Source organism: Vombatus ursinus, unplaced genomic scaffold (genome assembly GCF_900497805.2).
Source record: "Vombatus ursinus unplaced genomic scaffold, bare-nosed wombat genome assembly UNPS02014797.1, whole genome shotgun sequence".
Classification (NCBI taxonomy): domain Eukaryota; kingdom Metazoa; phylum Chordata; class Mammalia; order Diprotodontia; family Vombatidae; genus Vombatus; species Vombatus ursinus.
In genome coordinates this window covers 2945571-2969164 of record NW_020954575.1, presented here as the reverse complement: position 1 = coordinate 2969164, position 23594 = coordinate 2945571, and the positions used below count along the sequence as shown (strand labels likewise).

At 43.5% G+C, this 23594-nt stretch overlaps 1 protein-coding gene and 1 pseudogene across 9 annotated transcripts in view; one reads left to right on the top strand and one right to left on the bottom strand.

Annotated features, from left to right (window-relative positions):
- BCAS3 (BCAS3, microtubule associated cell migration factor) overlaps positions 1-23594 on the bottom strand; it is a 781854-nt gene that overhangs the window by 23575 nt on the left and 734685 nt on the right. For all 9 annotated transcript variants that reach the window (XM_027870394.1, XM_027870395.1, XM_027870393.1 and 6 more), the window contains one exon: positions 2628-2795. In XM_027870394.1, the coding sequence (XP_027726195.1) occupies positions 2628-2795 (168 nt within the window). The remainder of the gene's footprint in view (positions 1-2627; positions 2796-23594) is intronic.
- Positions 15218-23335, top strand: LOC114049101 (annotated as a pseudogene).

The window sequence follows — 23594 nt, the reverse complement described above, 5'->3', positions numbered from 1 at the left end:
TGCTCTAGTGATACCTTCAACACAGAATCTTTCTGGATCCTCCCTTTCCCTCTCTCTCCCCAAATCACTTTCTTTATTTTGTCTGTATCTTGTAGTTTGGTATATATTGTGTAGGTATTCATTAGAAGGCATTATGACATAGTGGAGAGAAAGCTGGTCTTGAAGCCAGGAAGATCTGGGTTCAAGTTCTGACACATACTGGCTGTGTGACCCTTGGCACAAGTCATTTAACCTCTCAATACTCTAGGCTACTCTCTAAGACTATCTGTTTGTTTGTTTTTTGTATTTTTGTTTTGTTGTTTTTTTTGTTTTTTTTTTTGGCTAAGCAATGGGGTTAAGTGACTTGCCCAGGGTCACACAGCCAGTAAGTGTTATGCGTCTGAGGCTGGATTTGAACTCAGGTCCTCCTGAATCCAGGGCCGGTGATCTATCCACTGTGCCACCTAGCTGCCCCTCTCTAAGACTATCTGAAAGTGATACCTGACTTGATAAAGGGAGTTTCCTTACCTGGCAGTTCCCTATACCAATAACATCACAGATCCAGTACCTATTCCTATCTTGACGTATGTACATGTTGTCTCCACCATAGATTGGAAACCCCTTGAGGGCAGGATTTATTTTTTGTCTTTGTATCCTCAGCTCCCAGTACAGTACCTGGCACACACACACACACACACACACACAAACAAAACCATAAATTTTTGAATTGAATGACTGATTGACAAAGGGCCAAGACCAGTCTGCAGTGTGTGCAAATGGCTCATAGAAGCTGGGTAAAACATACTAGCTTCTGGAAAAAGGTATAAGGCACTGGAAGGGAGACAGTCTTTGTTAGGCCAGATTCCAAAAGCTGATGCAGTCAAGTCCAGGGAAAAATTGTTCTTCCAGAGGTCCTGGGAAGGAAGTGGGGGAGGGGAAGAAGGAGAGGTGGGGGCCACAAATTATTCATGAGCCAGGGGAAAGTATGGAATGGTAGTAAAAGTACTGGATTTGAATTTAAAGGACTCGGGTTCTAGTTCTAGGAGGAATCAACTAGCCTCTTTAAATCTGTACCTAAAAATCAAACCTATGATATGATGACTAATATTATACTAGTAGAGCCACCAACACCATGGAAAGCCATGCTTCAAAGTACAGTACAAAGAAGCACTATCATTCATTCATTTTTCATCAAATATTTACTATTATGCACCTAAAATCTTAGGAAAAATCTTAGTGTCCCATGCTGGCAACTCCATCATTTATTAACTGTGTGACTCTCTGAATCTCAGTTTCCTCACTTGTTAAAAAGAAATAAAAATCCACCTCCTAGGGCTGCAGGATATTCAAAGTGCCTTGTAAATTTTGAAGGCTCTTCTAAGGATCTTATATCTACAGAAGGCAGTAATGAGTGGCAAAAAAGACAGAAGGTTTGACAGGTAAACCCAAAGACCTGAACAACCTGGTTGCCTCCACAAAGGGAGAGGCTTTCCCAGTACCTTCCAAAAATGTTCCCAATGTCTTTTGATTTTTCTTATTCTGAATTTCACCTCTCTTCCTTCCCCAAGGAAGGCAAACCTTCTATGCAGTTTCTAGGACAAAGGCAACCAGTATCAAGGCACGCTGATAGCCATCATGTAGTCTTTGGGCTTTTAGCCAGAGCACAACCCTCCTGACATCACCTAGGAAAACCAAGAGGGCCTTGTTGCTGTTACTGGTCCATCCTCAGGAAGCAGGTCCCTTCAGAACTAGTTCTAGAGGGCTGCAAAACTACCCACCGGATGGGCAGCTAAGAAGGTGAAGGAATGTACAGAGTAAGCAGCAACCTACAGTTACTTTACAGAAATAGGTACATCTTTTGCTCCTCTAAGTGTGCATGGGAATGTGAGTGTATGTGTGGATTATCAGAGGATTATCACAGAATGTTACAACTAGGAGGGACCTTAAAGGTCACCTCATTTTATAGGTGAGGAAGCAGAAGAAACTGAGACCTAGAGATGTTAAATGACTTGCCCAGGGTCACATAGGGAGAAAGCAGCCAAGTCAGGATTTGAACCCATCCATTCCTCAGCTAGTATTAGTTTTTTAGCAATGGCAGAGCTCAGGTCACAGCGGGTCATCAATCCCAGAAACTTCTATGGAGGCGAGAAAACAAAGAAAAGCAGTATCCTTAAGCAGAGACTCTCAGAGGGGTCTTAATCCCTTTTCTGGCTAACCTACCTAGCCCTGTGATTGCCAGGAATCCAGCTGAGCTCTGGCTGATGATGCATGGCCTGGGTCTCAGGTCCCTACTCTGCCTCTATCTCTTGCAGTCAGGGTCTTGGGAGCTACTGGAGAAACCTGGATTCCCAAGGTCTTCATCTTGGCTCAAGGATCCTGTCCCTCTACAAAGCTGCCAATGTGACTGCCTTCCAGTTTATATTATTATTTTGGTTGTTCCAGGTGGGAGGGGCAGCCTCCTGAGGAACAGCCCTATTTTGGAGGGCTCTGTGTTCATGCCTTCCAAAAAAGGACAACAAGCAGCATTTTAACCAGAGGTTGGGGGCTGGGGTGGGAGATGGGGTGAGGGAGGAATCTGAAAAACCACAAGCTGATCGGGTGTGCATCACTGCCAAAAGCAGACCCTCCAGCCTGCCTTCAGTTTATACCTGTTCCTGATCCCACGACATCCCGGCTTGGAGATTCAGCCATGGCATCAGCCAGCCGTTCCCGGAGGCCCTCTTCTGTGTGTTCAATGGAGGACATGTGGCGGAGGCCAAAGCCTTCTGGCCAACTTCCACATACTTCCAGTAGGGTCACACTCCGATCAAAGGTACCTGTAACACAGAGAGGGAAATCTTGCACTGAATAAAGACACACACAGGGGACACCTCTTCACCTTCCCTCCAGTCCTCTACCCAGAGGCCTCTGGCTCTATTAATAGCAATTATGATATGAAAATTAATGAAAAAAATTAGAACACATTGATGTGGCACTTTCCTCACAACAACCCTGTGAGGTAGGTACCACTATTATCTCCACTTTACAGATGAGGAAACTGAGGCTGAGAGAGATGCAGTGATTTGCCTGGGGTCATATAGCATGTGCCAGACACACAACTTAAGCTCAGGTTTTCCTGATGTTGACTGGCCATCCATCCATTATATCATGTGTTATACATCACAAGATGGTGGTCATAGATCCAGAGAGCATTAGAGATGGAAATAGCCTTTGGCATCATCTAATCCTACCTCTTCATTTAGCAGACAGGAAAACTGAGGCCCCAGATGGGTGATATAACTTGCTCAGTGTCACACAAGGGAGTTAGAAGAGCTGGGAGTAGGACCCAGGTCTTTTGACTCCCAGGCCAATGTACTTTCCATGTCTCCTGGCTGCCTCCCACCCTCTCAGGAATGTGTGGTCAGGGGGCCAGCTCCTGGCAGCTTCATACACCTATGCACACAACTGTTGACACCCTGCTGGAGACACCAGAGATGGAGATGGGTGATAGCATCTCCGGCCAGGCCCCTCAGCATCACTGCTTAATGTGAAGCTGTTCCCCTGTTCCAGAGAGTACATGGTGTTCTGCTGAATGCAAAGATTAGATTTTTGCATCCAAGAACACTTCAAAGTACAAATTAAAATTATTTCAACTTTATTATACAGCAAGTCTTCTGTGAAGGCTTATTTTAAACCATTCCCCCTCGGAATGAGATTACGGTCATGCTCTGTTGCTTTAAGCACATACCATGTCCCCAGCCATTAGGTAACCAGATCCATTGCATTGACTGGGCCTGGTTCCTGCCAGCCCAAGGAAGGTTAAAAAAAAAAAAAGGCAGCAAATGCCAATGTTTCCCAAAGTTAAAAGTACACGAGACACGTCCTCTGTATCAGCTCCTCACTTCTCTCCTTTGATCAGCCTTCAGAAACTATCTCCCCTCAGCCCAGGGGGCTGTGTAGCTTCAATACACACCCTCTGCCAATGACAGGTGGTAATAGAGAGGGTGCAAGCCAGAGCCCCCGGCAAGCGGCCCTGCTTCTGATAACGGCCAAAGTACTGAGGTGATAACCGTTAGTAAACACTCTAGGCAGCCAGCGGCTCCATACATCAGCAAAGAGGGCCAGATAATCCTGAACTTTGGTGGCTGGGACAAAGGCCCCTGGCTACTCGGCCTGCCAGGATTTATACCAGCAGCAAGGGTCACTGTGAGCTCCTGAATTTCATCAGCAAAGGCACCCCTTTGATTTATCTCTTGTCTAACATTGGGGCAGATTCCTGGCACTGAAGGGACAAATGGAGCACACGAGGGGAGACCCCTCTGAAATGAACACCCAAGGTCTTTCCTGGGAGCCAGTGGCTTGAGAATCAGCCTGTCTAGCTGGTGGCTGGGGTATGAAAGGACACAAAGGGGCTCCCCTCCCTTCCATCTCCTGTCTTGTCTAAAGGGACCAGTGTACTCTTGAGTGGGAACTGAATATTGGGTGTTCTTTGTTTAGGCTAAATTGTGCACCCCTCAGGTGACATGGGTCATGCTACCTTTGCATGCCATCGGCTGCCTCTTGTGTATGTGTTGTAGGACAGACAGAAAACACAGGGCAGACACGTAACTAACTATCTTCCCTGAAGTCAAATTCCAAGGCTCCAAAAGTTCAAGGACATAGGTTCAATTCTTGGTCTTGCTATTTACTTGTGTAATTTTGGATGAGTAACTTCATCTTTCTCTTTCTCCATTTGTGAAGTGGTGATAAAATGGCCCCATTTCTCTATTGTTCCTAAGGATATGTGGTGGGTGTAGGAAGAGAATATGTGTCTTAAATGTGGTTCCTTTTGGGAGGTTCTTTCCTTCTAGGAAGTCAGTGTAATAAAGTACAAAAAACAATGATGAGGCCTTGCTCTGTCATTTGCAAATTCTGTGGGTCTTAGTTTCCTCATTTGTAAAATGAGGATAATAATGCTGTCCTACTCATCTCATAAGGCTGTCATAAGAATTCTCTAAGTTAATGTTATGTGGACATGCTTTGAGAATGATAAGTAAGAATTCTGTCTGGCAGAAATTAGATTTAGACTAACACCTCATACCATATACCATAATAAGTTTCAAATGATATATGACCTAAATAAAAAAGGTCATATCACAAACAAATTAGGGGAGGAAATACTTTTTAATAACTATGTATAAGTGAAGAGTTCCTGATCAAAAAGGAAAAGATATTAATATAAAAGATAAGGTATAATACATAACAGAAGTAATCTATTAAATAAAACTGGAAAGCTTCTTTAAAAGTGAGATATAGTTAAATTCAAAGAGAAACATTTGACTGTAGAAAAAAATCCTTGGAGTAAATTTCTCTGATAAATATCTTATATCAAAGATACATAAGAAATTTATACAATATACAAGAATATAGTATGAATATATAAACACAAAAATATTTGTAGATTGCCTAGAGCAATTTCTTGATAGCTAAATGGTCAAAGCATATGAAAACACAATTTTCAAAGGATGAAATTTAAGCTATTAACCCTATAAAAATGCTCCAAATAAATAGGAGAAACGAAAATTAAAATGCCTCCAAGTTTCTACTCCATATCTGAAAAATTAGCAAAGATGACAAGAAAATGGCAATTGCTGGAGGGTTTGTGGGAGGACAGGCACTATTGGTGGAGGTGTCAATTGGTTTAACCATTCTGGAAAATAATTTGGGACTACATTTCCAAAGTCACTAACCAGTGCATTCCCTTTGAACTAGTGATAACAGTACTAACTATATACACCAACAGAGGTCAAAGACAAAGGGAAAGGACCCATATGTACAAAAATGTTTACAGCAGCTCTCTTTGTCACAGCAAAGAGCTGGAATAAAATGGATACTCATTAATCGGGGAGCGGCCAAACAAATTATGAGAAATGAGTGCAATAGAATATTATTGCATCCGAAGAAGGGATGGATTCAGAGAAACCTGGGAGGATTTTTATGTACATTTATGTACATTTTATGTACATTTATGTAGAGTGAAGTAAGCAGAGACAGGAAAACAATTTATACAATGAGTCAATAATGTAAAGAAAAACAACTTTAAATAAACTTGATCAGTGTAATGACCAGTCATGAGGATGAAGCTTTCCACCTCTTGGCAAGAGGTGATTGTTTTAGAGGTACAGAATGAGACATACATTTTCAGACTTGTCCAACAGTTGATTTATTTTGCTTGACTATGCTTATTTGTTACAATAAAGGGCTCAATGGGAGGAGAAAGGGGGGTTGTTGGGTAGTGATAGTGAGGCAAAAAAGAAAAAAAAAGAGAGGCAACGAAACATTTAAAAATGCACCAAAGAGAACAGAGGAAAGTTCAGCAGGGGACACAGTGGGGACAATTTTGTTATTAGTATGCTAAATTTAATAGAGATTTAAAAAAACAAACTTCCTAAGAAGTTTACGGTTTCAGATACAGTCTTCCTTTTCTTTGCATATGGAAGTGTTCATGTTTGTATATTTGAGTTAATAATAATAATAATAATGATAATAAAACCCAATACAACCCCATATAGGGAAGGCGGAAGAGAGTAGGGATTGGTTAATGCCCTTCCAGAGTATCATTCCAGACTCAGAAAGGCCATTAGCAGTTGCTTTGTCTCTTTGGTCTGAAAATTTCCCCTATGACACCCATGCATTCTTGTTTTCCAGGGAGAGAAGCAATCCTAGTGGAAAACAGGAAGCCCCCCTTCCCCATGCACTCCTCTGAGGGTGAGCTCATGGTGGCCGAGGCCCCAGGAGTCCCAGAGTCAGCTCCCTCCAGGCAACGCTCAGTGTGTTTTACGTGGGCAAAAGGCTGAGGAATATCTGCATGACTGCTGGAGCACATAGCAACTCCTACGTGTAGGACTTGCTACCAAAAGCTGGCCAGAGACCTCACCAGAGACTCAGGGCCCCCAACGAATACAAATAACAACTGCTATTTGTAAATTTATAAAGTATAGCACTTTCAAGTTTGGAAAGCACTTTATAGACAAGATCTCATTTGAGCTTCACAATAAGACCTGTAACCAAGGGGAAAGGGAAGGGAATGAAGATGTATATAGTACTGGACCTTGTGCCAAGCACTTTATAAACATCATTGCCATTTGAGCTTCATAACAAGCCTCTGAAGTGTATTCTACTATTACCTCTATTTTTATAGATGAGGAAACTGAGGCAAGAAAAGTTTAAATGATTTGTCCAAGGTCACAAAGTCAATAAGTCTCTGAGGTTGGATTTGAATTCAGGTCTTCCTGACTCCAGGCCCAGTGCATACTATCGGTATTATTATCATTCTTCTTCTTCTTCTTCTTCTTATTGTTTTATGGATGAGGGTACTGGAACTCAGAGAGTTCACAAGATCATGGGAGCATAGATTTAGAGCTTAAAGGGGCCTTAAGAGTTCCTGAAGTCCAACCCCCTCATTTTACATTTTACATTTAACAAAAAGGAAACTGAGGCCCAGAGAGGTTAAGTGACCAAAGTGACTGAAGTCATACAGGCATAAGTGGCAGAGGTGGGATTTGAATCTAGGTTTTCCTGACATCAAGTCCAGTGCTCTTGTCACTACACCACAAATTAGTACACTTCTTACTAATTTCTTTTTTTTTTTAATTTTTAGGCAGTTGGGGTTAAGTGACTTGCCCAGGGTCACACAGCTAGTAAGTGTCAAGTGTTTGGTCTGAGGGCAGATTTGAACTCAGGTCCTCCTGACTTCAGGGTCAGTGTTCTATCCACTGTGCCACCTAGCTGCCCCCACTTTGTACTAATTTCATAAAGACCCTTATTAACTATAAAACCAACTAATATCTGGGCTCCCTGCAAATCAGACATAATCATAGGTCCCCTTTATATGATACTTTAAGTTTTTAAAAAAAATGCTTTCTTCAAACTAGCTTGCAAAGCAGGTAGTACAAGTGCTATTATTCCCATTTCACAGATGTGGAAACTGAGGCTCCGAGGTACTATACCTTGCCCAGGACCATAAAACCAGAATTTAAATTGGGGAAGAGAGTAAAAGGAGGCAGCTGGAAGACAGTCAGTAGCTAGAAGTCATTGCTGATGATAAGGAGCCAAGACCAGGAAAGTCGGGAGTGCACTGAGGCAAAGGACATCTGTATCCGTTAGGGTCAGACACCAAAGTGGGACCAGAAAGCTGGGTAGATAGACAAAGAATGGGCCTGGAATGAATGTCAGGAGTCAGGCGACTCTAGGAGTCTGCAATAGGGCAGGCAAACAGTAGGGCAGGGACAGCCTTACATGTAGTAGGTCATCTGTGAATGTCTGTAAATGATAGAGCAGGTAGGGGATCAGCACGGTCAGTATGACAGAAGAAATGGAGTCCTGCAGAGAGTCAGGAAAGCCACTGCAGCCAGCAGCTGAGATGGAGTCCAGAGTCCAAGGGAGGGGTTTAAGACTAGAGGACTCTGTTGGCATCAAAGGGGCAAGACAACAACGAAAACGGCATGAACTGGGGGCAGGTGGCCTGCTCTTGCTTGCAAGCTTTAAAGCACAATGCACTTACACTCAAGGGGCCTACATCTGGGTCCTAGCTCTGACACTTCATAGTTGTGTGACCCTGGGCAAAGTATTTTGCCTTTCTGAGCCTCGTCAGTTTCACTCATCTATAAAATGGGATAATAATACTTGCATTACCTACCTTTTAGGACTGTTGTGAGGAAATGTGCGTTGAGAGTCTTTTAGCACTACAGAAAGAAGAGTAAGTAAATATAGAAATAATAACAAGCAGCGGAGCCAGCACTTCAGCTCGAGGGTTCTGATATCCGGTCCGATGATCTTTCCACTCTCATGATGGGCAAGAGGCTTCCTTCTCTGAAGGCGGTGGATTAGATGCTCACCCCTCCACTTCCAACATTCCAGACAACGGATATTTCCTACACATTTAGTTGAAGTGGATATGGTTTTTAAATGCAACACTCCGTAGAATCTTGGAAATGTGTCTGAGCAAACGATTGAGGATATTTAGTTCTCAGGTCCTGAGCAGGTAGGAAGCTATCCAGTCCCTGCACTACTGTGACTTCTACATTGGTCCTCACGTGGGCTGCTTGGCAAGTAAAAGCAATAGGGATGCTGTTGCTGCTGCTAACAATAACAATAATAGCAAACCTTTATGCAGTGCTTTAAGGCTTGCACTTCACATGTCATCTCATTTGAGCTTCATAACTCTATGAAGCGTGGGCTATTATCTCCATTCTTATAGATAAGAAACCTGAGGTAGACAGAGGTTAAGGGGCTTGCCTAAGATCGCAAAGCTAGTAAGTGTCTGAGGCTGGATTTGAACTCAGGGCTTCCTCACTCAGGGCCCAGTTGCTCTATCCACTTTGTCACCTAGGATAACAATAATAATCACGGCTTAGATTCTTTCCTCATATTAAAAAAAAGGGGAAAGGATTCACATGTACAAAAATATCTATAGCAGCTCTTTTCGTGGTGGCAAAGAATTGGAAATTGAGGGGCTGCCTATGGCTGAACAAGTTGTGATATATGATTGTGATGGAATACTATTGTGCTATAAGATGATGATTTCGGAAAAACCTGGAAAGACTTACATGAACTGATGCAAAATGAAGTGAGCAGAACCAGGAGAACACTGCACACAGTAACAGCAATATTGTATGATGAACAACTTGGGAATGACTTAGCTATTCTCAGCAATACAATGATCCAAGACAATCCCAAAGGACCCATGATAAAAAATGCTATCTACCTCCAGGGAAAGAACTGATGGGAGTCTGAATGCAGATTTAAGCATACCATTTTTTGCTTTCTTTATTTTTTTGTGTGTGTTTTTTTCTTTTGGTCTGTTTCTTCCACAACATGACTAATATGGAAATGTTTTGCATGATTGCACATGTATAATCTATAACAAATTGCTTACCACCTCCTGGAAGGGGCAGGAGGTGAGGGAGGGAAGGACAAATTTTTTTAAATGAATGCTGAAAGTTGTCTTTATATGTGTTGGGAAAAAATAAAATATTATTTTAAAAAAAGATTCTTTCCTCAGAAGGAACTACATACAATACCCTAGATGTGATCAGAGCAGGGCAGAACCCAAAAGACCTATAACCTCTCTTGTTCTGGATATTAATTATATCCTTTTTTAAGACTGTATGATCTCCTCTGGTTGTCACATTATAACCCTGATTCATATCGTGCTCATGGTCCATCAACCCCTCCCATTCCTGCCCCCACATCCTTTTCACATGAACTGGTGTCTATCTACATTCCCTCCATTTTGAATGTGTGAAATGGATTGTTTTGTACCCAAGAATAGCACTTGACCAAGATCATCTTTATTTAGTTTAATTTTAGGAGATGCCACCCACCATTCTAGCCTGAGTGAGGAAGTTGGGATACAATCTTGTATTCTTTTCATTATGCCACGATGACTCTTTTAGGAATGGCTTTATGGTGCTGTTATCGCAGTGAAGCCGCCCTTAAACTGCGACAATATACATTAGAGTTCTACCCTTTTGAGAAATCACGTCTCTTTTCTCCAGCCCATTTCCAGATTTGTCACTCTTATCTCTTTTCTAGTCCCTGGACAATGGAAACTAACAGTTTAGGAAGAATGAGCACCGGGTCTGGAGTCAGGAAGACTCATCTTCCTGTATGATACTGAGCAAGTCACTTAACCCTGTTTGCCTCAGTTTCATCATCTGCAAAGTTAGAGAAGGAAATGGCAAACCACTTCAGTATCCTTGCCAAGAAAATCTCAAAAGGGGTCACAAAGAGTCAGATACAACTGAAAAATGACTAAATAAACCTGGAATGTGGGGGCAGAAGGGAAAGAATGAAAGAAGCAGCGTGGCTAGGGTGGTTATAGCACTAGATATGGAGTCAGAAGGATCTGACTAGCTGAGTGACCCTGGGCAGATCACTTAATCACTCTGTGCCTCATTTTTCTCATCTGTAAAATGGGACTATTGAACTTAATAGCCTTGGAGGTCCCTTCCAGCTGTAAACGTATGATCCTATCTATGATCTCTTCTCCTTTACTGTCAGCCCTGCTCTGGGTGAGGGGTGGTAAGGAGTGAGAAGAGAATATTCAACTAACTTGGCTCTTTTTTTTCTTTTTTTTTTTTTTTAGCGAGGCAGTTGGGGTTAAGTGACTTGCCCAGAGTCACTTAGCCAGTAAGTATCAAGGGATCAAGTGTCTAAGGCCAGATTGGAACTCAGGTCCTTCTGACTCCAGAACCGGTTCTCTATCCACTGCATCACCTAGCTGCCCCTAACTAACTTGGCTCTTAAGAGAAATCACAGAAATGATGATAAAGTCAGTGTTTTTTGATGTCCTGCTGAAGGATGCCTGCCTATATGCCCTGGCAAAGGGGGAGGATATAGTCTGTTCTGCACATTCCAATACCAGCACCAGTAGTGAGACAGGCAAAGGAAGAGTCTTAGGACTTTAGAGCTGACAAATGTCCCCCAGTAGTAGTAGGGTGGGCAAAGCAAATATAAGGCTGGCAATGAAACTGATGCAGATTAGAATCCAGAAAAGCTTGGGATGGGAGTGGGGTTAAAGTAAACTTCAGGTCCTAGGAAAGGCAGCTTTGACATAGTAGAAACTGGTTATTTTGGAGTCAGAAGACCCAGCTCCTACTTCTCATTGTGATGTGAAATAGTCCATTGGACAAGTTGCTTTCTCTGAGCCTAGGCTTCCACATCTACAAAATGGGAATAATATACATACATTACCTACTTCACAGGGTTGTGATGGGAAAATATCTAGCAAAACTTAGCTCTAGAAATGTATTTATTGGAAAGTTGTATGCATTTCTATCAAGCCTTCCGTTTTCCCCTCTGTACTCACAGTCATATACTTCTACGGTAATACATTTCCTGCAGTGACAGCTATTGTTTGACCAGGTCAGAAAAACTCCACCATCATCTCCAGTCCCTGAGTGCTTATAAGAAAGGAAGGGGTAGTTTGGAGAAGACTTTCCCTCTTGCCCAAGGATTGTCTATAAAATATAGCTCCTTGGAAGCCCTCTTCTTCCTCTTTGCTTTCCTCTACCTCTCTGCCTATCCAAACTTTTACCTATTCTCCAAAACCCAGGTCTAATCCTACTTCTTCCATGAAGATTTTTTTAACCCCTTGAGCCTATGGGGAACACTAACTCTACTCAATTCCTATAGCACTTCTATATAATTGATCTGACATAACATATATAGATGTGTAATGTTAGTTATGTTTTGCTGTCTATGTCTTATTTCCTCATCTTGGTGAGGGCAGTACTGTATCATACTTGTATTTGTGCCTAGCACAGTGCTCTGCATGTAAGTGCTCAGCACTTAAGAGATGCATCAGTGTAGCTGACCCAGAAGGCTAAGCTTAATTTTCTAAGAGAATACCCTCTTCGTGAAGACCAGAGATAGGTATGTGAGACCAAAGAGATCAGATAGGGAGTGTTGCCTAAATGAGAAGGAGAGATAAGGTGATGATGTGAAGTCAGAAGGGGCAGAAAGCCAGTGTTACCTTGGGAACTGGGGAGGACCAAATTATCTGCCTAGGGCTACATAGGGAATCTGAGACAAGCCAGGACATGCCTCCAAATCTTCAAGATGGGCCATTGCTCAACATCCTGAGTTGGGCTTTCTGGGTTCCCCAGGAGGAATAGACCAGGTTATTAAGTTTCATCTTTGCATTACAACTATGACACCTGGTGAACTGGCCACCATGCTGGGGAAAGGATTCTCTGTCTTTTGTATGCTATTATCAGTGGGGACAAGGAAGTACACGTAAGTGTGTGTGGTGTGTGTGTGAGTGTGTGTGTGTGTATGAGAGAAAAAGAGAGAAAGAGAGAGAGAAAAAGAGAGAAAGAGAGAGAGAGAAAGAGAGAAAGAGAGAGAGAGAGAGATGACAGAGACAGAGGTTCTTTAGTCTGATAGCAACCCCTGGTCTTTATGAGATCTGATGAAACAGCTACCTCTCCACCTTTCTCAGACTCTGGGGAAGGATTTGGGCTTTGCTCATATCTCTCACAGCTAAGGAGGCCAGGGCCCAAGAGCAGTACCTGATATGAAAGCATCTTCTTTTCAAAGTCCAGGAGTGCCCCTGAAGCTCATGATAATAACAAAGCAGTTTAGGCCAACACCTATTATTCTGACCCTGGCAGAGCTCTGCATTCAAACCAGAACCTCTGCATACCAAAAAACCTCCCTACCTCCCAAGCGAACTGGCCTTCCTCAACCTTAAGGCTGGCTTTTGGGACCACAAAGACACAATGGTGGTAGGGTTTGGTTGGGGAAGAGGAGCTAACTGACTTACTTTGGTCATAGGAAAAGTGTTGTTGGCCAATTGTACGTCTGGATATGAGCAACAAATGGACATGAATTTCTGGGTTTCCCACTAAATAGAAACTAGTTAGGTGTGGGACGACAGGGCTGGCAATAGGGTTTGCCCCACTTCTTTCCCAATCCCTTCAGGCAGCAATTACTCCAGGTACACCCAGGGTATTGGCCAGCCTTGTTACACCCTGGGTATTTGTCAGCCTTGTGTTGGCACATTTGTCCTATTTGCCCCCGTATCCATCTGACCAATTGCTGGAGCTGGCAGTGGCCAGACAAATGGGGTCTGATGGAGTTAGTGCCTGAGTTGCTATGGGTTGAGGGTGGGGAGATGTAGCATTTGCAGGATCATGGAATCATAGAAGCACATGCAGTGGGGCAGGGAGCACCAATGGGCCATGCATAGGTCTTTGATTGAATGGATACATGTGGTGAACATGTTGGACAATCCCAAGCCAAGGAATGCAGCCCAATGAGACTTCAGCAAGTAAGGATTCATGGTGGCTTCAAAGCAGTCTTTACGGCTTTAACGTGATACAGTTAGATTATAGCCTTTATGGACTGAAACACTGGCTTGCAAAACAGATGACCTGGGTTCTAACTTCATTTCTACTCTTGACTTTGCTTTGTGATTTTGGGGGCATGTCCTGGAAGTACTCTGGATCTCAGTTTACTTGTATGCAACATTAAGAACAATGAATAATTCATTTTGGAGTTTCCTAACCGGTACAGATGATTCCTATGTAATTAACAATACTAACAGATATTAAGAGTTCCTAGAAGAGCCACCCAGTATGCCACATGGCCTCCAAACAGTACTTCCTGAAAAACTCTAACATTCCAGCAGTAAGCCCCCATCAGTTAAGGCACTAGGAGGGGGTTGGATGGGAGAGAAATAAGATTCTATTTTTTTCTTAAATTAAAGACAGAGGGTCATACCAGGACTACCCCTCATTCCTGTAGAGTAGTGAGCCTTAATAGTGAAGGAGGTGGGGGGCAGCTAGGTGGCACAGTGGATAGAGCACCGGCCCTGGATTCAGGTGGACCTGAGTTCAAATGCGACCTCAGACACGTAACACTTACTAGCCATGTGACCCTGGGCAAATCACCTAACCCCCATTGCCCAACCGAAAAAAACAAAACAAAATAAAAAAAAATAGTGAAGGAAGTGCCTGGGAAACCCTGGGGTCAGAAGACATGGTTCCTGAGTCTGGGTCCAGAATGTTCCTGAGTCAGGATGTCCCGAAGGGTACTGTAGGCTGGGGTGCAGGTTCACCAATCAAGCTACTTGGTGTTTATTTCTGAATTTCTATAGCCAAGCTTTTCTGGGGCTGATTCTGGGGGCCTCCCTACTCCCTTTTCCTTGAGGAGGCTGACAGGAAGCCTGGGAGGCCCAGTGGGAATAAGCCCTGGAGAAGGCTCATCCTGTATCCTCCCTTTCCCCAACCCTCTAGTCTGGGGGAGGAAATCACAGCTGCCATAAGGGGTGGGGGCCCTAGGAAGTCTTTTGAATCTTCCACATTTTTCTAGCAACTCCCCTTGGTGACCCAGAGGATTTTCCTCCCCAGCACGTTTCAGGGATTGGTTTTGATTCAAAGGGTGGACAGAGCCTCCTGCTACCTGACCTAGGCTTGACTTTTCCCCTCATGTCCACACTTGGCTGCAGGCAATGTTGATTCTCCCCTGTGTACATATGACATATTTCTTCTTAATTCATATCTGGAATGTGCACTGACTTGTGCATGAAAAACAGCAGCAGAAGTTGCATCTCTGTACAGATTTCACAAATCGGCAGGGAAGCACTCTGGAGAGATTTCACAAAGTATGCACCTTGGAAAGCAGCTTCCCAGACCCGTCTACTTCTTTTCTGCCCTCAATCATCTTGGCTAACTGAGGTGAGAATCCCTAGGGGCCCATCCTGAGAGAGTGGATGGTGAGTGGCAGTTCTTGTCACTACATCATCATGACATCATCAAGCCAACTGTCTGCCTGTGAATTCAAGCACTGGATGCTGCAGGTCTCAGTACAGGAGACTTCAAAGGGACCCTATCTCTGGCCAGATGCTGAGGTGCCTCTATGAACAAGTCTGTCCAAATTGGTCTGACACTGGAATTTCCAACCCTAGAGGCCTAGAGACCCTTTTTTTCCTCTATCAGTAAGCCTAGTGTAGATGTGATTTTGGCTTTTCTACACACTAAAGCAGGCCTGGAAACATCACTTATCAGATACTAGGCAATGAAAACAATCCCTTCTGGGTGCTCTGACATCTTTCCCACTGATGATGGGCAAAGAATGGCCAACTTAAGTATAGTAGAGAAGCCCAGTATACCATGATACCTTAGTATAGAGATGGCCACTGAAACTCAACAACTAGAAATGAGGAAAGCCCTAGAGATGATAATAAGACAAATACTAACAATAACAATGAAAGTGACAATAATAATTCTTAATACATATCAGGGAAAGAAAGAGACTGAAGACTTTGAGCTTGAATCTAGAAATCACATTGAACCAAAGGAGAGAGATACCTAAAAACATATTGGTCTCTTCTAGATAAGATACATTGAACATAAAGATATAAGGAAGGTTTTGATTGAGTACACTAAGAGACTTTTTGGCACTCTGAAATCAAAAGCTGAATTGTAAGAATACATTTAAAGCAATTACTATCTATGCAACGTCAGTCTTAAGGTACACTTTCAGAATCGTAAAATGGACTATAAAAGATTTAGAAAGTATCTTAACAAAACGCCACACCATATTAACAAAATATAGGGTCCATCACTCTAACACAATTATGGAAAGATGAACAGTTCCATGACAAAAACAGGGAAGGGGATTGATCGACATTCTTAAAGAAGATGACGGACATACCAATAACCTACTGAGATATTTTCGGAATAAGCAGGTATCACTTCACTGAGGAATAGGAAAAACTGACAATAGGTTCATGGTCACATATTTGCCAAGTGTAACTGAAAGTGGTTTACTTTCAGATACGGTCTATGAAACAACTAAGACGCAAGAGTGGAATCAAAAGGCCCCCCAAGCCATCCATGGGCAACCTCCACATGAACTCTGCCAGCAGCATAGCAACAAAGGAATGTTGAACAAATGGCTGAGTCACAAAGATCTGTTTGTGGGACAGAACGGGGTTTATGATGACATTTTGGGACTAGGTCATTGCCACCAGAAACTACATATGGGTTATCTTTAAGGAATCTGGGCTTAGTGATCAATGTAGATTATGCAAAGAAATGGAGACAGTAACATATTACTTCAGGGTAAAAAAAAATTAGCACCTAACAAATCTAGCAAAACATAGTGGCTAGAATTACAAATCAGGAGGATGCCATCTTTTACAGACTGACAACCAATCCCCATAATTTAAGTTGTTCAGTTGTTTCAGTCATATCCAACTCTTCATGACTCCATTTGGGGTTTTCTTGGCAAAGATACTATAGTAGTTTGCCTTTTCCTTCTCTAGCTTATTTTACAGATGAGGAAACTGAGGCAAATAGGGTTAAATAATTTGCACAGGGCCATAGAGCTAGATTTGAATTCAGGTCTTTCTGACTCTGAGCCCAGCACTCTGTACACTACGAAGCCACCTAGCTGCCCCTGTTTGGTGGCCTGGTCTCAAATTACTTCAAGTAAAGACCTCAAAATATCCTGGAGATATTGCTTAAAAAATTTACTGGAACTGAAGCATTACAACAGAACAAACTGGTGTCCACAATCACCAGGACATAACATGACTGCCTATAAATATTTTAAATATATGACTCCATCCCAATATTTATAATTGCCAAGCTGTATGGAATAAAAACGTTTCAAAGTATAAAAACCTGGTCAAGGAGATCAAAAGCATATGGGAATAGAATGAGGTGCACATCATCCCTGTTAGCCTGGTCTGTTATAAGAGTCGTGTAGGAAAATGTACAGAAGGATGCTTTTAGTGAGTCAACCAAAAATAAGCTTATATCCTGATATTTTCATTCAACTACAAAAAGTGGTCATTTTATCTGTTTGTGCAAAAGTACATAGAACATGGAATCTAAAGGAATAATAACAGGAAAGCTACTTGTCCTTGGGCCATTTGCATCTAAACCTCACCAAAAAAGATGATGATGAGATAACAACAAAAACAGATGTTTATATATCACTTTAAAGTTTGCAAAAAAAAAAAAAAACAACAACAAAAGAGTGCATTCTCTCCTCATCTCTGCATCTCAGCATCAGAAGCTTTCTTCATCACCTCTTACACATGGCCCTTCTTGATCCTCTCTAGTTGCTGGTGTCCGGGCCTCAAATTACTCCTTATTTGGTTTGTACATATTTTGTATTTATTTGCATGTTTTACTCTGCCCACCCCAGCCCCCTCCCAAATGTAAGCTCCTTAAGGAAAAGGATTGCTTTGCTATTATCTTTGAATCCTTAGAGCCTAGCACAGTACCTGGCAAATAGCAGGTGTTTAATAATACTTGCTGAATGAATAAATGAAAGCACATTATGTTGATTATCTCATTTAAGCGTTACTACTATCCATCAAGGCAGGTGCTGTATATATTATTGTCCCCATTTTACAAATAAGGAAACTGAGGCTTCAGAGAGCTTAAACGACTTGCCTATGGTCATATACTCGGTGTTTGAATCAGGCTTTGAATACGTCTTCCCTGTCTCCCAGATCAACACTTTGTCCATCCTACTAGGGTGCCTAAAAGATAGTAGTTCATTTGGCCAATCCCTGGTGTTACAGAGGGATGCTCCAGTATTTTGGGAGAAAACAAAACAACCCTGTATCCTTATTTAAAAATAGATCTCAAATAAATAAAACCTAAGGTTCTCAAGCCAAAAATAATTCTGAAGTCTGAAACCTCGGGTCTAGGAGAACTCTGTTTTCATTAATCAGAAATGTTTCTAAAGCCATCAGATTTATCATGGCTGAATTTCAGATGTGAAACCCAATACACTGTATATGCAAACATGCAATGCCTGTCCTTTTGGATTATTTTTGACATTTCATTCTCCTTCTTGTGGCATCTCTACTTCTTCACTGAGAGGGTTCCCTGTTTCCTCTGTGGTTGGACCCTAAGGAGCTCTGACCTGGCCAGCTCTGGATGCCAGAGCTGTCACTGGGCCTTAGGTGGGCAAGGGCCTTTAGAAAAGAGAGGCTTGTGGTCAGACTGGTTTGGCTGCTGTGTGGGGCTCACCAGCCAGGACTTCACCTTCACCCCAGCCTCAGTGACTGGGGGAGGATCCACGCCACATGGAGGAGTTGGAGACAGCTGCCCACCTCTCCATTTAGAAATTGCTGAGGGCAATAGGCCAGCTCCCATCAGGTCCTGAGGAATCCTTTGCACTTAGGGCTAGATTCTCATCTTGTCTCCTTATCTAACCTCCCTGAAAGTTGGAAATCTAATAGCAGGTGTGGATGCTGAATTCAGGAAACTGGACTGCTTTCCAATGAAGAAGGTACAAGAGAACGGTCACCAACTACAAATGAAAATTAAGTCATACTACAAACCTGCAAACCATATCATGATAAGGAGGATGGAGTTGGGCAGATCAAGATTAGAACAGGGGCTCTTCTCAAACTGCGGCTCTCCCGCATAACAGTCAATCCAACAAGCATTTGCTAAGCACAAACGAGATGCCAGGTGCTGGGAATACAATCATTAAAACTGAGCATGCCCTCAAGGAGCTTATGATCTACTGGAAGGGGGTGAGAAACAACATGAACACAGGAAAACAAATACAAGATATGTATGAAGTAAATACAAAGAAATGTTGGGGAGGGATAATGGTAGCAACCAGGAGGAGGAAGGCCTTATGTGAGAAGTGGCCCTAGAGCTAAGCATTGAGGGGTGTTATTAGGGCAAAAGGAGTCAGGAGTTCCAAGAGGAAAGGTAAGAAGGGACAGTGTTCCAGGCACAGGGGACAGTTTGTACAAAGGCAGGGAGGCAGGAGATGGGATATCAGACACAGGGAAAAACAAGTAGGGTTAGATGGGTTGGAATGATGAATACATGAGAAGTCATGTGAAACATATCTGGAAAGATAGGTTGGAGCTAGACTGTGAAAAATGTTAAATGTCAAAGGGAAAAGTTTGCATTTTGTCATAGGGACAACAATCACTGAAGCTTTCTGGGAAGGTGAGTGTTGAATTTAGACCTGAGCTTCCCTTCTTCTTCAGACTCAAGTGTCATCTAATGTTCCAGGGAACTGGCTGGCTTACGGTCAAGTCCACACTCATTGTCCACACCTTCTGCATGAATCCCTATCACGTTGTTATCATGGAAGATAGGGGAGGACCAATGGCTTCTGTGACCTTCCTTCTTTCCATAGGGAGGTTAAGGTTTCCAAATCCTAAGGTTGGATGTAGGGAGCTTATGACTGTCTGAGCTGCAGCCTGGTTCAGAGGATGAACAGATGGGGAGTCCTCATCTTACCTCTGCTCCTAATTCAAAGGTTCCCAAAGTGGGCAATACCACACCCTGGGAGGCACTAGAATGATCCAGGGGGGCACTTAGTAGCCTGGGGTGCAACTGGGAAACATTGAACAAAAATAAGGGGGCAGTGGAAGCATAAAGAAAGAAGAGAAGAAAATTTTGAAAAACTATTCTCTACATGTTTCATCTGTTGTGTAACAGAGTTAAAGTCATAGCGATTGCATTATTTTCCAAACAAACACACAAAATGCAAGTTATAATCCATCAGTGGTCAAGTCCTCTGGCTTAATGTTGTAGTGGACAAAATACTTTGGTCAGAGAGACCTGGGTTAAAATTCTGCTTCGGACACCTAACTAGTTATGTGACCCTGGACAAGTCACTTAACTTCATTGTGCCTCAGTTTCCTCATCTGTAAAATGACAGGTTTGGATTCCATGTTCTCTGAAGTTCCTTTCAGCTCTAGCACTATGATCCCATGATCGGCGCTCAGATTCCTCCTTGCCCGTGGCCCTTGATGACTTTCCGGACGGCTTTCCTGGGACAGCGACTCCGTGTATCACTCCAACCCATCACACACAGTGGGGCACAGAGTTGACTTCAAACTCAAGCTCAGACTCGTACCCGAGATCCAGTCTGCCAGCCTTCTATGTCTAAATACTCCAAAACCAGTCACTCCACTGGTCAATGGTTCAGGTGTAGGCATGAAGGAAGTCACAGCTGGAAAGAACCTCGGAGGTCACCTATGCCAATCACCCCATCTGAGGCCCAGAGACTTTAAGTAATTTCTCCTAAGTCACCTGAGTAAAGTAAGTAGCCAAGATGGGATTCAAATCCCGGCTCTAGGGAAGTGGACAAGAGCACCCATGCTCCAGGAATACATCCAATGTTAGTAACCTGACTTCATTAATCTGATGTTTGACTGGAGTGTGGGTCTGTTGCCTTCTGCTTTTTTCTCTCTCTCCCACCCCCCCTCCCCTTTAATGAGTCCATACCTCAAACAGCCCCCAGCTGTCAACCCTCCACCTCTCTGCAGAGTTCAGGGGCTCTGTGTTAAGTGTTAACAGTTCCGGGGCTGAAGTTAACACTCCATTAAAACAAATGAGAGAACTTCACACCTCTTGCTTCTAGGCTCCACCCAGTGACTCCAACCAAGAGGCCTGCTTGGCTGAGAAGGAGGCAGGTTGACGGAGCAGGGGGTGCAGCAGAAGAGGTGTGGATGCTTTCCTTCAAAATAAAAACTGCCAGGGTTAATTCCAGAGGCTGCCCTGGTAATAAAGAACCCAGGGGCTTGTATTTGGCTCTGCTTTTTGTCCTAGCCCTCAGCCCCCAAGACTTTCTCAGTAAGAACTGCGTGGATGAGAAAGCAGAAGTGATATGAGGAAGGCAGGCAGTGCTCAGCTTCAAAAGGCCGGTGGCTTAGGCCCCACCCCTTACTCCTGTCACTGACCCCAGCCAAAAGGTAGATGTTACACAGTCTGATGAAAAAGTCTGAGAATCACCTGGACTTCTGCTGATAATAGTTTTGGTGTATTGCTTTGAATAAAAAAGTCCCCCCCCCCCACCTTTTAACTGAGTAAACCAAAGAACCTATGAAAATGGGGCAGAGATCTACACCATCCACATGAACCCCACCGACCAGGCTCGAAAAAAGCCCAGAAGAGGGAATTAAAAAGGAATGAGAAACAACGAAGGAGGGTACGAGCGGCAGTACTCAAGATGAAGGATCCCAAACAGATTATCAGGGACATGGAGAAATTGGATGAGATGGCATTCAATCCAGTATAGCAGCCACAGCCAAATGAAAAGGTGCTAAAAGATACGCGAGGACAAAAAAAAAAACTTCAAGAAACTTTCGAGTGCATTCTCCAACTCTATGAAAAGGAAAATCCAGGTATCTACAAAGAACTTCAAAAGTCAGAAGTAGAACATGAGCAGAAGAAGGCCCAGCCCAGTCAATACTTTGATGCTATAAAGAATGCTATCCCATTGCCAGATATGCCTTGTGCTCCTTCTAACATCTTGATCCAAGACATCCCATTGTGGGCTGCATAGCCACCCTCCATTCTCGAGCAAAACCTCTGCCTATGGACATCCCACCAGGGCAATTTCCATACTTCTTCCTGGAGGTGGTATATTCCTCCTTTGCCTCCTGGCCCTCCCTCAGGGGCCACCTCCTCCCCAAATTCTGCAGAAAAGCTGTAAAGTGGGCTTGGCCTTAGAACTTGCCCCTTGTCTGCGAGAGGAGGATATTTTATACAGTCCAGAACTTGCTCATGGAGGTCATGATGATGATGCTTCCAGTGCCAACAAAGATGAAGGTGATCCTGAAGACATGGATGAAGATGAGCATGAGGCAGGGAGGATGGTAGCACTGACGGGTCAGATGCTGACAGCAAAGGAGGGGAGCTCATACATTGTGATGAGGAAGAGAGAGAGAACAAGGAGGACAAAAATCAGGTCAAAGTGGACGATTTGATGAAGAAAAAGATGAAGGAATTAACACCTCTTCAAGCTATGATGCTTACAATGGCAGGTCAGGAAATTCCTGAAGAGGGGCAAGAAGTGGAGGAATTTTCAGAGGATGATGAGGAAGAAAGAGGATTCTGATGACTGAGGCAGAGGATACAATACAGCAGCAGCACAAACAAGAATCTCTTCTGATGGGGCATCAACATCACCTACTTCCCAACCACAGTAATCCCCTCCACAGTCTATTCCTCCTGCTCATATACAGGCACCTCCCATGCCAGAACCACCCCTCTCGGACCACCACCAGTTCCACCATTACGACCACCTGCGCCACCACTGGCCTTCCTCCTGGTCCACCTCCAGGAGCTCCTTCATTCTTACTCTTTTTTTTTAAATTTTTAGGCAATCAGGGTTAAGTGACTTGCCCAGGGTCACACAGCTAGTGTCAAGTGTTTGGTTTGAGGTCAGATTTGAAGGCAGGTCCTCCTGACTTCAGGCCGGTGCTCTGTCCACTTGCCACCTAGCTGCCCCAGAGCTCCTCCATTCTTAAGACCACCTGGAATACCAGGGCTTCGAGGGCCTTTACCCCAGTTTTTACCTCCTGGTCCTCTACCAGGCAGGCCTCCTGGTCTTCCTCCTGGGCCTCTTCCATGAGGACCACCACCGAGGCTACCTCCCCCAGAACCTCCAGGTATCCCTCCACCTTGTCCTGGTATGGTACGCCCACCTTTAGCGCCTCCACTTGGACCTGCTCCACCTGGAATTTTTCCACCAGTTCCCTTGCTGAATCCAGAGGTTTTAAGTGCCCCACCCAATTTGATCCAGAGACCCAAAGTAGATGATACCAGTGCAGCCACTATTGAGAAGAAAGCCACAGCAACCATTAGTGCCAAGCCACAAATCACCATTCCCAAGGCAGAAATTACCAGATTTGTGCCCACTGTACTGAGGATTTGACGAGAAAACAAAGGAGCTACTGCTGCTCCCCAAAGAAAGCCAGAAGAGGATTCTACTTATACCCCTTGCCAAAGCAGTCCCTATATCCAGCCTCTCTACTCCTGTTTTAGTACAAACCAAGGATGATGTGTATGAAGTCTTCATGAAAGAGATGGAGGGGCTACTGTGACAGCCTATGATGCTGGCGAGGTTTTAATCATACAAATTCATATTAGAAAACATGGTTCATGGAGGAAGGAGTTCTTATGTATTGGACCTGAGTGCAGAGGAATTAACTTTTACTCTGTCAGAGCATTTCCTAACTTCAATGCAAGGATTGTCTTAATGTTATTTAGCTTTGGTCAGAATTCACTGCACAGAAGAAAAGGATGTTTCATTCAGAGTAGACTGGTAAGCCTTCTACAGCAATGTCCCGACACATCTCCACT